The following is a 20,090-nucleotide window of genomic DNA, read 5'->3' as shown; positions in this document are numbered from 1 at the left end:
TCTTCTTCTTCTTCTTCTTCTTCTTCTTCTTCTTCTTCTTCTTCTTCTTCTTCTTCGCCTTTTCCCATGTTCAGATGGCGTGGCGTTTGTCGTCAGCCTCTCAATCAGCTTTAGAGTGATCGCTTTGAGGCCAACTGGTTTTGGCTAAAGAAAATTTTCCGTTTCTATTCTATTAAACTTATTTTATTATTATTAGGTATTATTATTATTATTTTCTTCTATTCCCAGGCACCCTGCAGCACTCCTTCTGGCGGGAACTTCGGCCGTTCACGAACCGTGACGACAGAATCAAGGAGAATGACGCCACGGAAATTCGGTACGTCACGCGGAAGGGTGGCTTTCTGTACGGCTCGTTCAAGAAGAAGGTGCGAGTGTATACGACCCCTGTGTTCCGGCCCTACACCGGGAACCTGAGCACGAGAACTGGTGAGTAAAGGCCCGTTCACAGTTGAAAATCGTGTCGTGCATAGTGGGAACACCCATTCAATATAGGTACCTTGCTTATCTTGGATTTTTCTTCATCATCATCTTTATCCGTATCTTTGTCTATATCATCAACTTTGGGCTCTTCTTTGTCATCGCTTTTGAGGTCATCGTCTTTGACGTCTTCTTCTTGAACTTTCTCTTGGAACTTTTCAAAATCTCCTGCTTTCCCATAGTCAAAGAACTGGGCATATCTTCGACGGCGCTTTCGGATATAATAATAATACAGAGGAAAATAATAATAATAATAAATAGTGTAGTGTGGTGATGGGAAAATTCTCATTTAAATTACATTGCCTACAGGACATTCGGAAAAAAATCGCGTGAAACTCATGACAAATGGGAACGGGGTCTAATATGTAAAACCATAAACACTTGGTGAAACTCAAATTATGAAATTATAAAGAAGAAAAAATTTGAAAATTTGGTTGTCAGGTTTCATTTTCATAGTAAAACTTGGCGTCGTATTTTCACAAAAAAAAGGTTTCTCTTTGGGATCTCACTACTTTTTGTTGAATTTACAGGTGACACAACAAGCATTACAAACGATTCTACTTCGACCCAGGCTACGTTTCGACCGTAGAGCCTCCGCAGACGTACTCCGAATACGTCAAATACAAGGACAACTTGGCGTTGTATTCTCACAAAAAGTTTTTTCTTTGGGATCTCACTATTTTTTGTGAAAATTTCAGGTGACGCACAACAAGCATTACAACCGGTTCTACTTCGACCCCGGCTACGTTTCAACCGTAGAGCCGCCTCAGACCCACTCCGAGTATGTCAAATACAAGGACGCAGATGAGATGGAAACCGATTTGCCGTTTTCGACTTACGGCCCCAACGAGACGCGGCCCACCATGCCGCCAACGACAACTAAAGATGTCACAACAGCGCATGTTACTGAGAAAGACGTCACAACGCCGCAAGTTACTGAGGGAGACGTTACAACACCGCAAGTCGATCTGACAACTGCGCCAGTTGTCACTGAGGGAGATGTCACAACGCCACAAGTCACTGAAGGAGACGTTACAACACCGCAAGTCGATCTGACAACTGCGCCAGTTGTCACTGAGGGAGATGTCACAACGCCACAAGTCACTGAAGGAGACGTTACAACACCGCAAGTCGATCTGACAACTGCGCCAGTTGTCACTGAAGGAACTACTGAACAAACTGTTACGGAGAGGGTGGATGTGACGTCAGAAGCAGTTACTGAAAGTACTACCGTGACGACAACAACGCCAACGACTACGACGACAACAGAGGGTAAGTCGTTCTATGGACCTATGGTCAAGAGTACTATCAACCCGGAGGTACTGGGTTCAAATCCCGGCCAGGGCGGAAATTTTCTAACCCATCTTGTCTGTTCACGGACAGGCATGAATGTTAAAGAATATGTTTTGAAGAATTGCAAAGCAGTGCTGAGTAGGTATAATCTTTTTTTTTTTTAACAAAAAAATGTAAGTAATTCAAAGGATCCATACCTCAGCAGTTGCTGAATTGGGGTCTTGGCCTTGAGCTTTGGCATATAGGTATTTCAAATGGGAAGAACTTAAAAATACCTACTTCATGTTTAATGGTTATATTCATAGGTAGGATTACTCTTTGTATGTTTTTCTAAACTTATAAGTAGGTATGTAATGTATTGTGCCTTTAAATGACCACCAAATAAAGGTTTATTTATTTATTTAATTCAAAGGATCAAGTGACCGTTTTACGAATGCAACGAGTATGCCGTTCAATTAGAACAGGGATTCCCAAACTATGATCCGCGGGCCACCAGTGGTCCGCGAGAGGGTTTCAGGTCGTAAACGAGATGTTCCAAAAGAAGAAAAAAAAAATACATTTGCTATTAACAAAGCATTGTTTAACAAAGACTATTAAACCTCGCATCCCTTGGCAAAATCCTGGATACGGCCCTGGTTCGTGGCCTGATCATAATTGAATGGGTAAAAGGCAGAGCGGACTAAGTCGACTTTCTGAGTTATGTATCTATATCATTGAAAAGAGTGCAAAAAGATCTACTTTTTAGATTGGTCGCGAACTTCACTTTAGTGTTGTATTGAAATGAGAGCAAAAACAAAATGGCTACCTCTATTTAAACTTTGACTCCATTTATCTCAAAAGTCTCAAAACTCTTTTTTTTTACTTGATCCGCTCTGCCTCTTAACCATTTGATTATGGTTGATTATTTGCAGAGCCGTCAAGTGAGGAGAACTTCTTCGGGGTGCAGGAGGACAAGCCAACGCCGCAGATAGTCGGCCCCGGCTTCCTCTTTTTAAACTTTGACCCCATTTATCTCAAAACCCTTTTTTTTTTTACTTGATCCGCTCTGCCTCTTAGCCATTGGATTATGGTTGATTATTTGCAGAGCCGTCAAGTGAGGAGAACTTCTTCGGGGTGCAGGAGGACAAGCCAACGCCGCCATTAGTCGGCCCCGTCAACATGGAGGAGAAGAAGAGAGGCATGGATTTGTTTGAACGGAAACGGCGGGCCGTAGAGCCGCCAAAACACTTCCCGGTCGAAGGCCGATTTGGCGGTCAAAGGCGAGGGTTTTTTCGGCAGGCCTATAGCGGAGGAGCGATGATAATAGAGGCTATGCATTTGGGTAAGCATTATGAATAAAAGGTCGATTCCGACGTAAAAAAGTTGTATATAATCCAAATCTAAAGTCCAAATCTAATAATAATAATAATAATAAAAAACTAAAAAGAAACGGGAAAAAAACCATCTTTAAAAATTCGAAAATTGATTTTTATTTGCCGATCCAAAGAAAATTTAAAGGTAGAATCACACTACCATGACGTTACGTCACGTGACGTGACCTACAATATTATGGGAAAACTTTGAACTACATCTTTCTGACTCCCCATGACTTCACGTGACGTGATGGTAGTGTGTTTCTACCTTAAAAGCATCAAAGTGGCCTTTGCTTTTGGATCTGTGGCAGCTGATAAAGATAAAACTAAATAAGCACATTTATGTTTCAGTTGAGTCGAATTTTCGACGGACCTACAGCGGTGGGGCGATGCGAGACAGGGTCCCAGTTGAGCGGGATTTTCGGGCCGCCCAAAACGGAGGGCGGTTTTTTCGTCGGGCCTACAGTGGCGGCAAAATGGCCCCGGAGCGACGCCGCCGTGATGCAGATGATGTAGATCTGATTGGGAAGGATCTGTTTGATGAGAGGGAAATTGAAGCCAACAACCCCGGCGGCTTACAGAGGTAATGAAAGTAACTAGGCGGCTTACAAAAGTAATGGAACACAAAGTTACCGAGACAGCCATCAAGATGTATTGGAACTGTTGATGACTTTATTAAATTTAATTAAGTAGCGTCCGTGGCCGCGTGGGTATCACACAAGGTTTGCACTCCGGAGGTACCGGGTTCGATTCCCGGCGGGTTCGAAGGTTTTTCGGCTCTGTGCTTGGAGGTCGCGGAGCACTCAGCCTCGTGAGGACAATTGAGTAGCTACTTTAATCGAGTAGCGACCAGTGGCGGCATTGCCAGTGTAAAGTATTGATGACGAATGAGAATTGATAGTAAAGGAGGCACTTAGTAATGCTGTGATAGTGTGATATCCACAAAACTTGTGAAGAAGCTCTGTACTTTACCACAAATAATCCATTATATAGTTTAGACTTTCGATGATCAAAATCTTTGTGTTTCCCAGGTCGGCCGGAATTTTCGACTCCTTCGAACTGCCAGGCGGCAAAGTGACCGCCAATAAAGACGACGACGGTGACCTCCAAAGCGAAGACGTCAAAGACGATGATCTCAAAAGCGATGACAAAGAAGAGCCCAAAGTTGATGATATAGACAAAGATACGGATAAAGATGATGATGAAGAAAAATCCAAGAAGGATGATGATGAAGCAAAAGATGATGCAGATTTGGAAAGTAAGGGTGAGTAACCAATTTCTGATTTACCAATATTTTATTATGTGGTCAAACTGTCAAATACATTAGGATAAAATTGCATGCCTCGGCTGGGATCAAACCCACGCCCTCCTGTTTACCGGGCGAGCGTCTTGACCACTACACCACCGAGGTAGTACACTGAGGATGATGTATGATAGCATGATTCAAAACTATCTCGTGAAAACAAGTGGAATCTACCTCGTTGTTTATAGACACTACTCGAATTGGACTAGAAAGGGATTACTCCAGCAGTCAAGATATCAACCGATATGTAAACACAAACCTTCAGCCTACAAGCTCAACAGTTTGAAAGGAAAAAAGAAGAGGATTATACAGATAAATCAACTCTAATCTCTTCGATACAACGACTCTGAATACGCATTTACGCAAAACTTACAACCGATACAACGAATCCATCTCCAATGACACAACATTTGATGCAACAACTGTGTGTATGCAAAACTTACTACACAAACAACCGATGCATTGATTGACTCCATTGATTGTGTTTTGTTGGGTATTTTTGTTGTTGTTGTTGTTCTTGTCGTCCAAAATAATATCTTTGACCAAAATTTGTTGATTTTCCGAGTTGAGATCATTCAATTGTTTTGCCTCTCTTAAATTGTGGTTGTCATATTGATTTTCATTTCCGGCAAGCTCTCTATTGTCTTCTACATTTTCATCATCATAATTATCATCAAATTCTTCATAATCATCATCCGTTTCTTTCGGAACGCGTATTCTTCTGAAAGCATCCTCTATGTACTCTTGTACCGACTCGTCAGCGTTGTCTTGTAGTGCATTTCGAATATCTTCAATCAGTCCGTTGATTAGTTCATTGTCACCGCGATGACCTAACATACGATACGCCGCCGCTATTGCATTCTCAACATATTCTCTCAGTCTCTATGTACTCTTGTACCGACTCGTCAGCGTTGTCTTGTAGTGCATTTCGAATATCTTCAATCAGTCCGTTGATTAGTTCATTGTCAGCGCGTTGACCTAACATACGATACGCCGCCGCTATTGCATTCTCAACATATTCTCTCAGCGCAGTTTCCTGTCGCCAACGCAGATCTCGTTTTTCTCTTCGTCCATGATCGACAATGCTCGTATTCCCACCTCGTTCATGATCGGCAATAATCGTTCCATTCCCATTTCTTCGAGCAAGCTCGGCAAGTGTCTTGTTCAGATTGAACTTCCGAATCCGCCGCTTATGTTTGGGCACAAACTGGTCGTAATGCTCTTTCCGATATCTCCTCAAGTCCTTCAACGAAACGTTGTACAACTCCCGATAGTGCTCAAATTCTTCCGTCTCAAAGGACGTATGGGCGTAGAATTCTTCGGTGCTGAAATTGCCTTCGCCAGAGACGCGAACGCCGTATTTATTCGGCAAACCTCGGAGATAACTTGGCCGTTTCCGGACAAATTCCTCGTACAGCGGTTTGTTCATCCTGTCCACGAATTCTTGATTCATGGTCGTTCTTATCTCCCACGGGACGTAAGTCGTGTTGTACTTGATAAGGCGGCGGGTGTTCCTCAAGAAGTCCTGGTACTCGATTTCCTTCTGCAGGATTTTCTCTTCCCGATGCGCAATGCGGCTTTTGCGGATGTGTTCGACGTAGTCTGCGCGCACTTTCGTGAGCGTCCGGTTGCGCTCTTGGCTCATTGTGAGTTTCGGCCAGATGGATTCACCTAGAGGAGAAAGAATTTTGGTCAGTTTTAAAGCTAGATGGTTGGGTGTATTGGAATCCTTGATCCTATCTTACTCTGAATCTTGACTCCTTGATGTCAATCTTATGACTCATTAGTTCATGTTCCTCTCTCGCTTCTCTTTCAACAAGCTGCGCGCACTTTCGTGAGCGTCCGGTTGCGCTCTTCGCTCATTGTGAGTTTCGGCCAGATGGATTCACCTAGAGGAGAAAGAATTTTTGGTCAGTTTTAAAGCTAGATGGTTGGGTGTGTTGGAATCCTTGATCCTATCTTACTCTGAATCTTGACTCCTTGATGTCAATCTTATGACTTATTAGTTCATGTTCCTCTCTCGCTTCTCTTTCAACAACATTGCGAATACGAATTCCTGTATCTTATCAGTGAGGATTTCAACGATATTGATAAGTTTGGAAAATTTACAGAGGGCTTTGAACAAAGGCAATTGTTTCCTCTGTAGCCGTTTCGCATCTATTGTGTAACTTTATTTCTATTCTATACTGTATTGCAACTCTGTAACAGAGCAGTATCTTTAAATCTCTTAGTAGCTCTGTCAAACTGTTTTTGACTTGGCGGGGCGGAGCTCTACTAATAAATTTCAATTCTTCCCATTCGCATCCGTCAACTTTACCTTCTTTGCAAGCGTCAATCCGTTTAATAACATCCTTCTTGAGTTTCAGGATATAGTCGTCGAATTCGTGCATATCTCGTGGCGGTATCGTCCCGGTACAATATCGTCGACGATATAACATCTCGTTGTACGTCATGTGGTCGACGTCCTTGTCATCCAAATTCGGTCGATAGAGGCAGCTCCATCCGTCGACGGACGAATCGTTGGCGTCCTTGTACCATTCGGAATTTTCGATGGAGAATTTAGAACGTGTGGGTTTCGCCGACGTCGTGGGTAGCCGAGCGCCAACGTCGGGCGTTGTCGGCCGTCTTCGCCGTTTGTCTGAAAGAGAGACGTGTAAAGAGTTAGTGAGTACTCTTTCTAAGCCGGAGGCCACAAAGTGAGTTTAAACTCAGTTTAAGTTTTAGGTTTGGTTTATCAATAGCATTTATCAGGCTGTTAAAGTTATTGGCTTGTTAGCATTGATTCAAATGTGTTTTAACTGGCCGATAATTTTAAAAGCCTGATAAAGGCAATTGATAAACCGAACCTTAATCTCGGTTTAAGCACTCACTCACTCACTCTTTACATATCTCTGACATGTCCCATCGAGTACATCACTTAAGACAGTTTGTTCCATTGATGTTTGCTCCTTTTATGGCTTGTTCATCCGTTTTCAATGCATCAGTTGTTTGTGTAGTGAGTTTTGCATACACACAGTTGTTGCATCAAATGTTGTGTCCTCGGAGATGGATTCGTTGTATTGGTTGGAAGTTTTGCGTAAATGCGTACTCAGAGTCTTTGTGTCGAAGAGATTAGAGTTGATTTATCTGTATAATCCTCTTCTTTTTTTCCTTTCAAACTGTTGAGCTTGTAGGCTGAAGGTTGGTGTTTACATATCGGTTGATATCTTGACTGCTGTAGTAATCCTTTTCTAGTCCTATTCGGGTAATGTCTATGAACAACGAGGTAGATTCCACTTGTTTTCACGAGATGGTTTTGAATCATGCTATCATACATCATCCTCAGTGTACTACCTCGGTGGTGTAGTGGTCAAGACGCTCGCCCGGTAAACAGGAGGGCGTGGGTTCGATCTCAGCCGAGGTATGGAATTTTATCCTAATGTATTTGACAGTTTGACCACATAATAAAATATTGGTAAATCAGAAATTGGTTACTCACCCTTACTTTCCAAATCTGCATCATCCTTTGCTTGACCACATAATAAAATATTGGTAAATCAGAAATTGGTTACTCACCCTTACTTTCCAAATCTGCATCATCCTTTGCTTCATCATCATCATCCTTCTTGGATTTTTCTTCATCATCATCTTTATCCGTATCTTTGTCTATATCATCAACTTTGGGCTCTTCTTTGTCATCGCTTTTGAGGTCGTCGTCTTTGACGTCTTCGCTTTGGAGGTCACCGTCGGCGTCTTTATTGGCGGTCACTTTGCCGCCTGGCAGTTCGAAGGAGTCGAAAATTCCGGCCGACCTGGGAAACACAAAGATTTTGATCATCGAAAGTCTAAACTATATAATGGATTATTTGTGGTAAAGTACAGAGCTTCTTCACAAGTTTTGTGGATATCACACTATCACAGCATTACTAAGTGCCTCCTTGACGTCTTCGCTTTGGAGGTCACCGTCGTCGTCTTTATTGGCGGTCACTTTGCCGCCTGGCAGTTCGAACGAGTCGAAAATTCCGGCCGACCTGGGAAACACGAAGATTTTGATCATCAAAAGTCTAAAATAAATAATGGATTATTTGTGGTAAAGTGCAGAGCTTCTTCACAAGTTTCGTGGATATCACAGCATTACTAAGTGCCTCCTTTACTTGACGTCTTCGCTTTGGAGGTCACCGTCGTCGTCTTTATTGGCGGTCACTTTGCCGCCTGGCAGTTCGAACGAGTCGAAAATTCCGGCTGACCTGGGAAATACAAAGATTTTGATCATCAAAAGTCTAAACTAAATGATGGATTATTATTTCACAAGTTTTGTGGATATCACAGCATTACTAAGTGCCTCCTTTACTAATAATTCTCATTCATCATCAATCTTTTACACTGGTAATGTCACCACTGGTCGCTACTCGATTAAAGTAGCTACTCAATTGTCCTCACGAGGCTGAGTGCACCGCGAACTCCAAGCACAGAGCCGAAAAACCTTCGATCCCGCCGGAAATCGAACCCGGTACCTCTGGAGTGCAAACCTTGTGTGATACCCACTCGGCCACGGAGGCCCTCCTTTACTATCAATTCTCATTCGTCATCAATACTTTACACTGGCAATGCCGCCACTGGTCGCTACTCGATTAAAGTAGCTACTCAATTGTCCTCACGAGGCTGAGTGCTCCGCGACCTCCAAGCACAGAGCCGAAAAACCTTCGAACCCGCCGGGAATCGAACCCGGTACCTCCGGAGTGCAAACCTTGTGTGATACCCACGCGGCCACGGACGCTACTTAATTAAATTTAATAAAGTCATCAACAGTTCCAATACATCTTGATGGCTGTCTCGGTAACTTTGTGTTCCATTACTTTTGTAAGCCGCCTAGTTACTTTCATTACCTCTGTAAGCCGCCGGGGTTGTTGCCTCCTTTACTATTAATTCTTTTACACTGGTAATGTCACCACTGGTCGCTACTCGATTAAAGTAGCTACTCAATTGTCCACACGAGGCTGAGTGCACCGCGAACTCCAAGCACAGAGCCGAAAAACCTTCGACCCCGCCGGGAATTGAACCCGGTACCTCCGGAGTGCAAACCTTGTGTGATACTCACTCGGCCACGGAGGGTACTTAATTAAATTTAATAAAGTCATCAACAGTTCCAATACATTTTGATGGCTGTCTCGGTAACTTTGTGTTCCATTACCTCTGTAAGCCGCCGGGGTTGTTAGCTTCAATTTCCCTCTCATCAAACAGATCCTTCCCAATCAGATCTACATCATCTGCATCACGGCGGCGTCGCTCCGGGGCCATTTTGCCGCCACTGTAGGCCCGACGAAAAAACCGCCCTCCGTTTTGGGCGGCCCGAAAATCCCGCTCAACTGGGACCCTGTCTCGCATCGCCCCACCGCTGTAGGTCCGTCGAAAACTCGGCTCAACTGAAACATAAATGTGCTTATTTATTTTTATTTTTTTAATATTTAAACAAGGTTTTTATTTACATATGTTTAAACTATATCTATGAAATATATAAGACCTTGTTTAGATTGCGGGAGTAAAGGGACTTTTTAGTCTCATTCTGGCAGGATAAACAAGGTATATTCTATTCTATTCTATTCTATTTAGGTTTTATCTTTATCAGCTGCCACAGATCCATACACAAAAGCCCACTTTGATGCTTTTAAGGTAGAAACTAAACCGCCCTCCGTTTTGGGCGGCCCGAAAATCCCGCTCAACTGGGACCCTGTCTCGCATCGCCCCACCGCTGTAGGTCCGTCGAAAATTCGACTCAACTGAAACATAAATGTGCTTATTTAGTTTTATCTTTATCAGCTGCCACAGATCCAAAAGCAAAGGCCACTTTGATGCTTTTAAGGTAGAAACACACTACCATCACGTCACGTGAAGTCATGGGGAGTCAGAAAGATGTAGTTCAAAGTTTTCCCATAATATTGTAGGTCACGTCACGTGACGTAACGTCATGGTAGTGTGATTCTACCTTTAAATTTTCTTTGGATCGGCAAATAAAAATCAATTTTCGAATTTTTAAAGATGGTTTTTTTCCCGTTTCTTTTTAGTTTTTTATTATTATTATTATTATTAGATTTGGACTTTAGATTTGGATTATATACAACTTTTTTACGTCGGAATCGACCTTTTATTCATAATGCTTACCCAAATGCATAGCCTCTATTATCATCGCTCCTCCGCTATAGGCCTGCCGAAAAAACCCTCGCCTTTGACCGCCAAATCGGCCTTCGACCGGGAAGTGTTTTGGCGGCTCTACGGCCCGCCGTTTCCGTTCAAACAAATCCATGCCTCTCTTCTTCTCCTCCATGTTGACGGGGCCGACTAATGGCGGCGTTGGCTTGTCCTCCTGCACCCCGAAGAAGTTCTCCTCACTTGACGGCTCTGCAAATAATCAACCATAATCAAATGGTTAAGAGGCAGAGCGGATCAAGTAAAAAAAAAGAGTTTTGAGACTTTTGAGATAAATGGAGTCAAAGTTTAAATAGAGGTAGCCATTTTGTTTTTGCTCTCATTTCAATACAACACTAAAGTGAAGTTCGCGACCAATCTAAAAAGTAGATCTTTTTGCACTCTTTTCAATGATATAGATAACTCAGAAAGTGAATTTTTGGACTTATTCCGCTCTGCCTTTTACCCATTCAATTATGATCAGGCCACGAACCAGGGCCGTATCCAGGATTTTGCCGAGGGATGCGAGGTTTAATACTCCTTGTTAAACAACCCTTTCTTATAGAAAAGCATTTTTTTCTTCTTTTGAAACATCTCGTTTACCACCTGAAACCTTCTCGTGAACCACAGTTTGGCAATCCCTGTTCTAAAAGATTGCATACTCTTGGCATTCACTCGATCCTTTGAACAACTTACCTTTTTTAAAAAAAAAAAAGGATTATACTCAGCACCGCTTTGCAATAGTTTTGAACTATTTCTTTAACATTCATGCCTATCCGTGAACAGACAAGATGGGTTAGAAAATTTCCGCCCTGGCCGGGATTTGAACCCAGTACCTCCGGGTTGATAGTGCTCTTGACCACTGGTCCACAGAACGACTTACCCTCTGTTGTCGTCGTAGTTGTCAGGCAGACGCACTACCAACTAAGCTAACTAGGCTGGCTTGTTTTTATTATTATCTTGACCATAACAAAGGGTCTTGGCAGCACGTTATGATGTTGTTATTATAACTCACTTGGCAACGGAGTTCTTGACATTTCCATAGTAATCCGTCATGTACAGGATTCTAGTGAAGTATTGGAACATTGCCGTGTTGATCGTAAAGCTGGATACTCTGGAGTAGAGAGTCGATCTGAAAAATGATAGTAAGTGAGAAGTTACGCATAACCTGAAAACTGCTCAGAACACCCTGTCTAGCGATCCGTTGGCGAATGTGTAGCGCACCGTTTCTGTTGCGAAAAGAAAAATGGAGCAGTTGCTTATCAAAAATCCGAAAAAGTAACATTAAAAGGTCGAAAATTCAAAACTCAAAGATTTTTGACGTCAGAGTTCAAGAAATGCACAGAAACACATGCGCACAAACTCATTAATGTGTTGCCTGCAAGGGAGGTTTGCTCGGGATAGTTCATGTGACGGATGTGACATAATCGCGTATGCCGTAATCTATTTATCCATTTATCTCGGGATTTAGTAGAAAAATCCCTAGTTCCTCATTTTTTCTGCTCTTTGACTTTGAAACCTTACCCAAGTCACCGCAACTGCTCTATTGATTTCATACACCGTTTCTGTTGCGAAAAGAAAAATGGAGCAGTTACTTATCAAAACTCCGAAAAAGTAACTTTAAAAGGTCGAAAATTCAAAACTCTAAGATTTTTGACGTCAGAGTTCAAGAAATGCACAGAAACACATGCGCACAAACACATTACTGTGTTGCCTGCAAGTGAGGTTTGCTACTTTGCTCGGGATAGTTCATGTGACGGATGTGACATAATCGCGTATGCCGTAATCGATTTATCTCGGGATTTAGTAGAAAAATCCCTAGTTCCTCATTTTTTCTGCTCTTTGACTTTGAAACCTTATCCAAGTCACCGCAACTGCTCTATTGATTTCATAGTTCTCTCACGCGGTGATATACTTCTCATCCCCGCATAGCTAAAAATCTTTCACCCACGCCATAGGAGACGTCTCTTCCCGGTCTAGCTGAAAATACTCACCGGTAGGCTCGTTCTCAGCAAAGTACTTCCTTGAGTACGCCTTAGTCGTGGTCGTCGGCTTGACATACTTCCACAGCCGGTTGAGGAGAGACCCGTTGGCGGCGGTATAATTCACCCACGCCGTCGGGTAAGTTACGTCGCGAAGAGCCTCTTCCACCACCGTCGAATAGTTGAGGCTCCCGTCAGGGTGAGTGACGAGTTCGACGCGTCTGACGATGTCCTTGCGGTCGATGTGGCCGAGATATTTGAGCTTAGCGCCAACGTCGGGCGTTGTCGGCCGTCTTCGCCGTTTGTCTGAAAGAGAGACGTGTAAAGAGTTAGTGAGTACTCTTTCTAAGCCGTGGGCCACAAAGTGAGTTTAAACTCGGTTTAAGTTTTAGGTTCGGTTTATCAATAGCATTTATCAGGCTGTTAAAGTTATTGGCTTGTTAGCATTGATTCAAATGTGTTTTAACTGGCCGATAATTTTAAAAGCCTGATAAAGGCAATTGATAAACCGAACCTTAATCTCGGTTTAAGCACTCACTCACTCTTTACATATCTCTGACATGTCCCTTCGAGTACATCACTTAAGACAGTTTGTTCCATTGATGTTTGCTCCTTTTATGGCTTGTTCATCCGTTTTCAATGCATCAGTTGTTTGTGTAGTAAGTTTTGCATACACACAGTTGTTGCATCAAATGTTGTGTCAAGTCGAATGGGTCCGTCACAAACACCCAGTAGCTGGCAATACGTTCGCCTGCGGCGTTGGTATAGTTGATGATTCGGGTCTCACGCGGCCCTCTGTATGTGTAGTAGGACATTTTCGTACGCGAGAATGTGTTGACTGAAAATAGAAAGATTGTTTTATATTGACTTGACTTGGGGATTTAAGGTCACTTTGGACCTCAGCAGTTACAGGTTCTTCTCTCAAACCTCTTTTAAGCGTCCCAGGCGAATTTTATCCTCAACAGCTAAGGTTCGTTCTCGGAACGGCTGGCTCTCTCTTATCCTGACCTCCTCTCTTCGATTTCGAGAGGAAAAGATCTCCATTGTAAAGGTGTGTCCACACATAGTCGATGGCTGTCGATCGGTGTCGACTGACCCGTCTACATTGCCTCGACAACATAAATGGTATAGTTGATGATTCGGGTCTCACGCGGACCTCTGTATGTGTAGTAGGACATTTTCGTACGCGAGAATGTGTTGACTGAAAATAGGAAGATTGTTTTATGTTGACTTGACTGGGGGGTTTAAGGTCACTTTGGACCTCAGCAGTTACAGGTTCTTCTCTCAAACCTCTTTTAGGCGTCCCAGGCGAATTTCATCCTCAACAGCTAAGGTTCGTTCTCGGAACGGCTGGCTCTCTCTTATCCTTACCTCCTCTCTTCGATTTCGAGAGGAAAAGATCTCCATTGTAAAGGTGTGTCCACACATAGTCGATGGCCGTCGATCGATGTCGACTGACCCGTCTACATTGCCTCGACAACATAGATTCACCTTGTCGATCGAGCGACGGCCGGTCGACTATGTTTAGACACACCTTAAGGATAGGTGGGTTTGGAATTTTGAATCGAAAGTCAGACGTCTTGAGTTCCATTATTATTATTTTGAAGTACGGTCATACTCACACGTAAGTCACAAAAGGTCTTTGTTTATTTATTTATTTTGACAGAAAATTCGTCTGAAATGCCCACCCGGGTAGTACAGTGCATTTCTTCAGGGTAAGTCACAAAAGGTCTAACCAGATCGCACTGACATAGGGCGTTCCGATTGACGCGACGGTCGGTCGACTATGTTTAGACACACCTTAAGGATAGGTGGGTTCGGAATTTTGAATCGAAAGTCAGACGTCTTGAGTTCCATTATTATTATTTTAGGTACGGTCATACTCACATGTAAGTCACAAAAGGTCTTTATTTATTTATTTTGACAGAAAATTTGTCTGAAATACCCACCCGGGTACTACAGCGCATTTCTTCAGGGTAAGTCACAAAAGGTCTAACCAGATCGCACTGGCATAGGGCGTTTATTAAAGCCGATGGCCCTACTTATACCAATAGCATACTCACATGGGGTGGTGGGTGCGTACGGCCAAGTGGTGTTAGTATCGAACACCCAATGTGACCCGTACACTGACCCGGCCCAGTTTGTGAACCGGAGTATCTTGGTGGGTCGCCGTCCCGTGTAGACGAACTGAGTTTGGGTGCTCCGAATCGGGACGGAAAAGAGTCTGGGGGGGAAGAATGAGATTGGGATGTTATTTATCGTCTCGCTGAGGTCCCGTGTAGACGAACTGAGTTTGGGTGCTCCGAATCGGGACGGAAAAGAGTCTGGGGGGAAGAATGAGAATTGGGATGTTATTTATCGTCTCGCTGGAGGACGTAAAACTGACACAGACAATAACACTGGCTCTTTTGAGGGTACCTGAATGGGACTACGGTCAAGTCCGTCTCAGGAAGTACAACGACATAATTATGTACCTGAATATCCCTCATCAGACCCCTACAATTCAGGGGCCAGCCTAGTTTGCGTGGAGTCTAGCGCGTCTACCTTGTAACTCTTGTAAGCTCTAGGTTGCTGATTCGATTCCCGCCCAGGGAACCCGCGGCCTAGCGCTTACAAGGCAGACGCACTACCAACTAAGCTAACTAGGCTGGCTTGTTTTTATTATTATCTTGACCATAACAAAGGGTCTTGGCAGCACGTTATTATATTGTTATTATAACTCACTTGGCAACGGAATTCTTGACATTTCCATAGTAATCCGTCATGTACAGGATTCTAGTGAAGTATTGGAACATTGCCGTGTTGATCGTAAAGCTGGATACTCTGGAGTAGAGAGTCGATCTGAAAAATGATAGTAAGTGAGAAGTTACGCATAACCTGAAAACTGCTTCTTGGTCTTTTTTCTAGTTAGGCGCTTTAACACTCTTGTGTCGTACACGCCGTCCCCTGTTTACTTAGTATATAGTCTTAGTATATAGTCCGTAGATCTTAGTATATAGTCCGATGGCCTTCAGGTACATTAAGGCCGAATCGATGTTGGCAGGGTTGTTATCGAGGATGACAGGCAACGAGGTACAAAACAGACATGACTGGAGACAACTGACAAGAAACGTCGACCCCGCTTGAGCGGGATTAAAGACGAAGTGGAAGAAGAAGAAGAAGAAGAAGAAGAAGAAGAAGAAGAAGAAGAACGAAACTCAATATTGGTGATGAGTTTCACGGTAGATAAGATTACACGGTTAGCCCATTGGTACCACGCTTGCTTGCAGAAGGTTTCGGGTTTGAATCCCACCATCAACTAAATATTTGCACTCGTTTTTCGACAGCAAATATTTGGACGGGTTACTTTTTGGTGTTCTCGTGTTGACCCTGCACCTAAATGGGATCTCTTATCCTTTTGAGAGTTACTCACTCCCTTGAGTTACTCTTCTCTAAATACTTGTGGTGCCTGAGTGAGTGACTGAGACTGAACGAGTCATTTTGAGAGTTACTCACCATTTTGAGAATTGCTCTGATTCTTGCCGTAAATATTGGTGATAATTTTCCTGTTTTCGGTGCCACTCGAATTTTCTCTCAGATATTTGGACACATAGAAGTACGAGTATATGTACGACCCGTCAATAGCGGTCCGGTTATAAACTTGCGGTGAGTGACTGAGTCAGTGACTGAACAAGTCGTTTGACAGTGACTCATCAAGATGAGTTATGGCACGTCCGGGGTGTCGAATGACAGATTCCTCTTCCAGCAAGCTTTGTACAAAACAATACTGAAATGAATTGACTAGGCACTCACCTGGAAAACGTACTTTCCCCAGGAGCCGGTGTAGTTTTGAGTTTGGTGCTCATGTTGGGAGTATTGTCCTTGACCACTTGCCAATGTGATCCGTATATTGTACCATTGGGATAGGTGAAGTAACCTGCAAAACATAGAAATAACTTTGAGGTGCTGCCATTTTGAATCGGGATGGAATATGACAAATTTAAATAGCCTATGTCACCCTCAGTACTCTTGTCAACAACCACAAAAAATTTCATTAAAATCGGTCAAGCCGTTTTAATATGACAAATTTAAATAGCCTATGTCACCCTCAGTACTCTTGTCAACAACCACAAAAAATTTCATTAAAATCGGTCAAGCCGTTTTCACGTGTTTGCAAAGCATCGTGCAATGCAATGCAAATGATGTACCTACTATAGGCCATTACTAGTTGAGTATCGGTATTCTCGGATACATGAAAATTCTCGGATACATGAAAAACGTTCGCATTCGTCAGATTTGATTTAATGGCTAGTAATGGCCTATAGTAGGTACATCATTTGCATTGCATTGCACGATGCTTTGCAAACACGTCCAAACTAGTGCAACGCACATCAAAGACATTCGCCAGAAAACCGCCAACCTCTCGGATACCCACAAACGTTTGCTGCAATGTTCAAAAAACTTTGCTGCAACTTTCTCAAACACGTCCAAACTAACGAATTTCATTGCATTGCACGTTGCTTTGCACAAGTCTGGACCCACCATAACGCCTCCTCCCTTCTCTCTCAAGTCTTTCTCAACCTTATCTCTCCACCTCAGTTTTGTAACTCTCGTCTCTCCTCTCCGCATGTTCAAACCATCCCAGTCTATTCTCTCGTATTTTCCTTCCTAGTGGCCTCCTTGACTAGTGGCCTCCTAATGGCCTACTTGACTAGTGGCCTCCTAATGGCCTCCTTGACTAGTAGCCTCCTAATGGCCTACTTGACTAGTGGCCTCCTAATGGCCTACTTGACTAGTGGCCTCCTAATGGCCTATATACTTGACTAGTGGCCTCCTAATGGCCTACTTGACTAGTGACCTCCTAATGGCCTCCTTGACTACTTTCACAGTTTCTCTGATCTTCTCGTTTCTCACTCTGTCCTTCTATCAGAATTTTAGTGTTTGGGCTTAAATACCGCTTTTATTTATTTGTTTAGAAAATGTGTTGTTTAGAAAACGAAAATGTGTCGAGTCACATTTTCTCATTTAATTTTGGCCCTGTAAACATCGTATATTGAATGCGTGTTCCCATTATGCACGACACGATTTTCAAGTGTGAACGGGCCTTTACTCACCAGTTCCCGTGCTCAGGTTCCCAGTGTAGGGCCGGAACACAGGGGTCGTATACACTCGCACCTTCTTCTTGAACGAGCCGTACAGGAAGCCACCCTTACGCGTGACGTACCGAATTTCCGTGGCGTCATTCTCTTTGATTCTGTCGTCACGGTTCGTGAACGGCCGAAGTTCCCGCCAGAAGGAGTGCTGCAGGGTGCCTGGGAATAGAAGAAAAAAAAATAATAATACCTAATAATAATAAAATAAGTTAAATAGAATAGAAACGAAATTTTTTTCTTTAGCCAAAACCAGTTGGCCTTAAAGCGATCACTGATTGCTGATTGAGAGGCCGACGACAAACGCCGACCCCATCTGAACATGGGAAAAGGCGAAGAAATAGAATAGAAACTGAAACGTTAATATTTTACGAGTTTTACAAATGAGTAACTCTTCTGACTGAGCGAGTCATTTCAGAGTAACTCACCAAGATGAGTTACAAGTCCCTTTTTTGATTCTTACCGTAAATATTGGTGATAATTTTCCTGTTTTCCGTGCCACTCGAATTTTTTTCGTGAAAAGAGGACAACAAAAGGTCCATCAGCGTAACAGCGCCGTAACAGACAGACATACATGTACATGTTTCTGTGTATGCAGTATGCAACAATTTAGTCGAATTTCGCGTTATTTTCATAGTATAACTTCTCGCTGTTTCTTATTTTCAGAAAATGTTATATCTTTTTCTACGTTTCTATTGAAAATTAAAAAGGTTCTCAAATTCTATTTATTGAGATATACCTTGCTTACACTGCCAGAATGAGACTGAAAAGGTGGGTTAGGAACCTGCAGAACGTATCCTTTATCCTACCCCTCCATATTCTCCTATCTTTTCATAGTATAACTTCTCGCTGTTTCTTATTTTCAAAAAATGTTATATCTTTTTCTACGTTTCTATTGAAAATTAAAAAGGTTCTCCAATTCTATTTATTAAGATATACCTTGCTTACACTGCCAGAATGAGACTGAAAAGGTGGGTTAGGAACCTGCAGAACGTATCCTTTATCCTATCCCTCCGCATACCCTCCTATCTAATGGTGGGTCCAGACTTGTGCAATGCAACGTGCAAAGCAACGTGCAAAGCATTTGCATTGCACGTTGCACGTAAAATCAAATCTGACGAATGCGAACGTTTTTCATGTATCCGAGAATAGCTAGGCTGGTTAGGGTTAGCTGTTCTCCTCTCTGTTTATAGTCCCACAGCCAGACGCTAGTCTACTCTCTGTTTAACGTCCCCTAGCCAGACCAAGCGCTGTTTCGCGCTACGAAAAGTATTGTGATGACTGAGCTTCCCATGTGCGAAAGGCCTTATTTAAAACTGTACGACTTCTATGAGCATCTTCAGGGTCAAATTCATCCAATTAGACATTCAAAAGATTAATTTACTTGTGTTTTCAGGCACGTCCAAACTAGTGCAACGCACATCAAAGACATTCGCCAGAAAACCGCCAACCTCTCGGATACCCACAAACGTTTGCTGCAATGTTCTAAAAACTTTGCTGCAACTTTCTCAAACACGTCCAAACTAACGAATTTCATTGCATTGCACGTTGCATTGCACAAGTCTGGACCTACATACTCGTATGTACATATTATCAAATTATCATCCTATGGAAGTATACAGACCCTATTATTAGTTCTAGTTCCAACCCAATGTTAAAATTGACGTCATACATAGAAGTCTGACAGCATGCGAGATGATTTGCAAGTTAACAATAATAACTCAACATAATATCATAATAAGCGCAGGAAAACTCTACTAGAAACATCTTCCTGAAAACAAATGTTACCTACAACTTTGTATTTCACATTTCGCAATACTTTGACGTCACAACAAACCCTCATAAAGGTTATGTAAGGGTTTTAAAAGTTTTCCGAGGGAGTCCTTCAGTTTACTTAACAAAACGTGTACTGTACATAATTATGTAGATTGCTAGATATACGTTCAATACACCAGTTCCAAATGGATCACTGAAGTTAAGCAACGTTACGCGTGGTTAATATCTGGATGAGTGACCATCTGGCTTTTCCTGGCCCCACACAGGCAGGGTGAGGTTAATGTGAGCTGTAGGTAGCTTGTCGCCGAATGGTGGGTAAAACCCTCGTCACTAAGAGCGGAGTTTACCAAATCAGAATTGAGCAGTTGCAAATGGGTAAAAATTATAAATAAATGGTCGATTCCTATGTAAAAAGTTGGGAAAAATCCAAATCTGAGGTCAAAACTCAGAAAAAGTAACTTTAAAAGGTCGAAAATTCAATTTTTAATTGCCGTTCTAATGAAAAAGTTCGAAGAGTTGTGACGTCAGATTTCACGTCAAAATGCGCAGAAACGCTTGCGCACAAACAAACGAAGCGGGACTCATGAATTATGACGTCATGGCCTACGGGAGCGTA

General features: G+C 42.7%; 3 protein-coding genes across 3 annotated transcripts in view; 1 reads left to right on the top strand and 2 right to left on the bottom strand.

The window, feature by feature from the left end:
* Nucleotides 1–228: 228 nt before the first annotated feature.
* LOC103515317 lies at nucleotides 229–4,394 on the top strand (the record flags this gene model as incomplete). Its single annotated transcript, XM_008480258.2, has 7 exons — nucleotides 229–426; nucleotides 1,049–1,113; nucleotides 1,176–1,503; nucleotides 1,642–1,749; nucleotides 2,855–3,091; nucleotides 3,474–3,705; nucleotides 4,154–4,394. Coding segments are annotated over 7 exons (1,409 nt in total), but the record flags the coding sequence as incomplete, so codon positions are not given.
* Nucleotides 4,395–4,794: 400 nt separating this feature from the next.
* LOC103515316 lies at nucleotides 4,795–11,487 on the bottom strand. The gene is made up of 8 exons (XM_026828050.1): nucleotides 11,471–11,487; nucleotides 10,564–10,800; nucleotides 9,596–9,827; nucleotides 8,559–8,651; nucleotides 7,981–8,216; nucleotides 6,743–7,063; nucleotides 5,454–6,096; nucleotides 4,795–5,305 (listed from the first exon to the last, which is right to left on the bottom strand). The coding sequence occupies exons 2-8, from the start codon at nucleotides 10,724–10,726 to the stop codon at nucleotides 4,795–4,797; spliced, it is 2,199 nt and encodes a 732-aa protein (XP_026683851.1). The 5' UTR covers nucleotides 10,727–10,800; nucleotides 11,471–11,487.
* Nucleotides 11,488–11,598: 111 nt separating this feature from the next.
* LOC103515315 overlaps nucleotides 11,599–20,090 on the bottom strand; it is a 19,112-nt gene continuing 10,620 nt past the window's right edge. The window contains exons 7-15 of the mRNA XM_026828049.1: nucleotides 17,663–17,860; nucleotides 16,362–16,485; nucleotides 15,294–15,410; nucleotides 14,633–14,793; nucleotides 13,726–13,770; nucleotides 13,246–13,362; nucleotides 12,582–12,875; nucleotides 11,774–11,816; nucleotides 11,599–11,719 (exon numbers count right to left, since the gene is read on the bottom strand). Coding sequence (XP_026683850.1) covers nucleotides 11,599–11,719; nucleotides 11,774–11,816; nucleotides 12,582–12,875; nucleotides 13,246–13,362; nucleotides 13,726–13,770; nucleotides 14,633–14,793; nucleotides 15,294–15,410; nucleotides 16,362–16,485; nucleotides 17,663–17,860 — 1,220 coding nt within the window. The remainder of the gene's footprint in view (nucleotides 11,720–11,773; nucleotides 11,817–12,581; nucleotides 12,876–13,245; nucleotides 13,363–13,725; nucleotides 13,771–14,632; nucleotides 14,794–15,293; nucleotides 15,411–16,361; nucleotides 16,486–17,662; nucleotides 17,861–20,090) is intronic.

This window comes from Diaphorina citri, unplaced genomic scaffold (assembly GCF_000475195.1).
Source record: "Diaphorina citri unplaced genomic scaffold, Diaci psyllid genome assembly version 1.1 scaffold1317, whole genome shotgun sequence".
In the NCBI taxonomy this organism is placed as follows: domain Eukaryota; kingdom Metazoa; phylum Arthropoda; class Insecta; order Hemiptera; family Psyllidae; genus Diaphorina; species Diaphorina citri.
Note: the sequence above shows the minus strand (reverse complement) of the source record. Positions and strands in the feature narration are given on the sequence as shown.

Bases quoted from the DNA above. Each gene is read 5' to 3' on its own strand.
- LOC103515316 (XM_026828050.1), bottom strand. From the start codon at position 10,726: ATGGAGGAGAAGAAGAGAGGCATGGATTTGTTTGAACGGAAACGGCGG. The intron at 8,652-9,595 runs GTAATGGAACAC...TGTATTTCCCAG, and splicing joins AACCCCGGCGGCTTACAGAG to GTCAGCCGGAATTTTCGACT. The intron at 6,097-6,742 runs GTAAAGTTGACG...TTTCTCCTCTAG, and splicing joins GATTGACGCTTGCAAAGAAG to GTGAATCCATCTGGCCGAAA.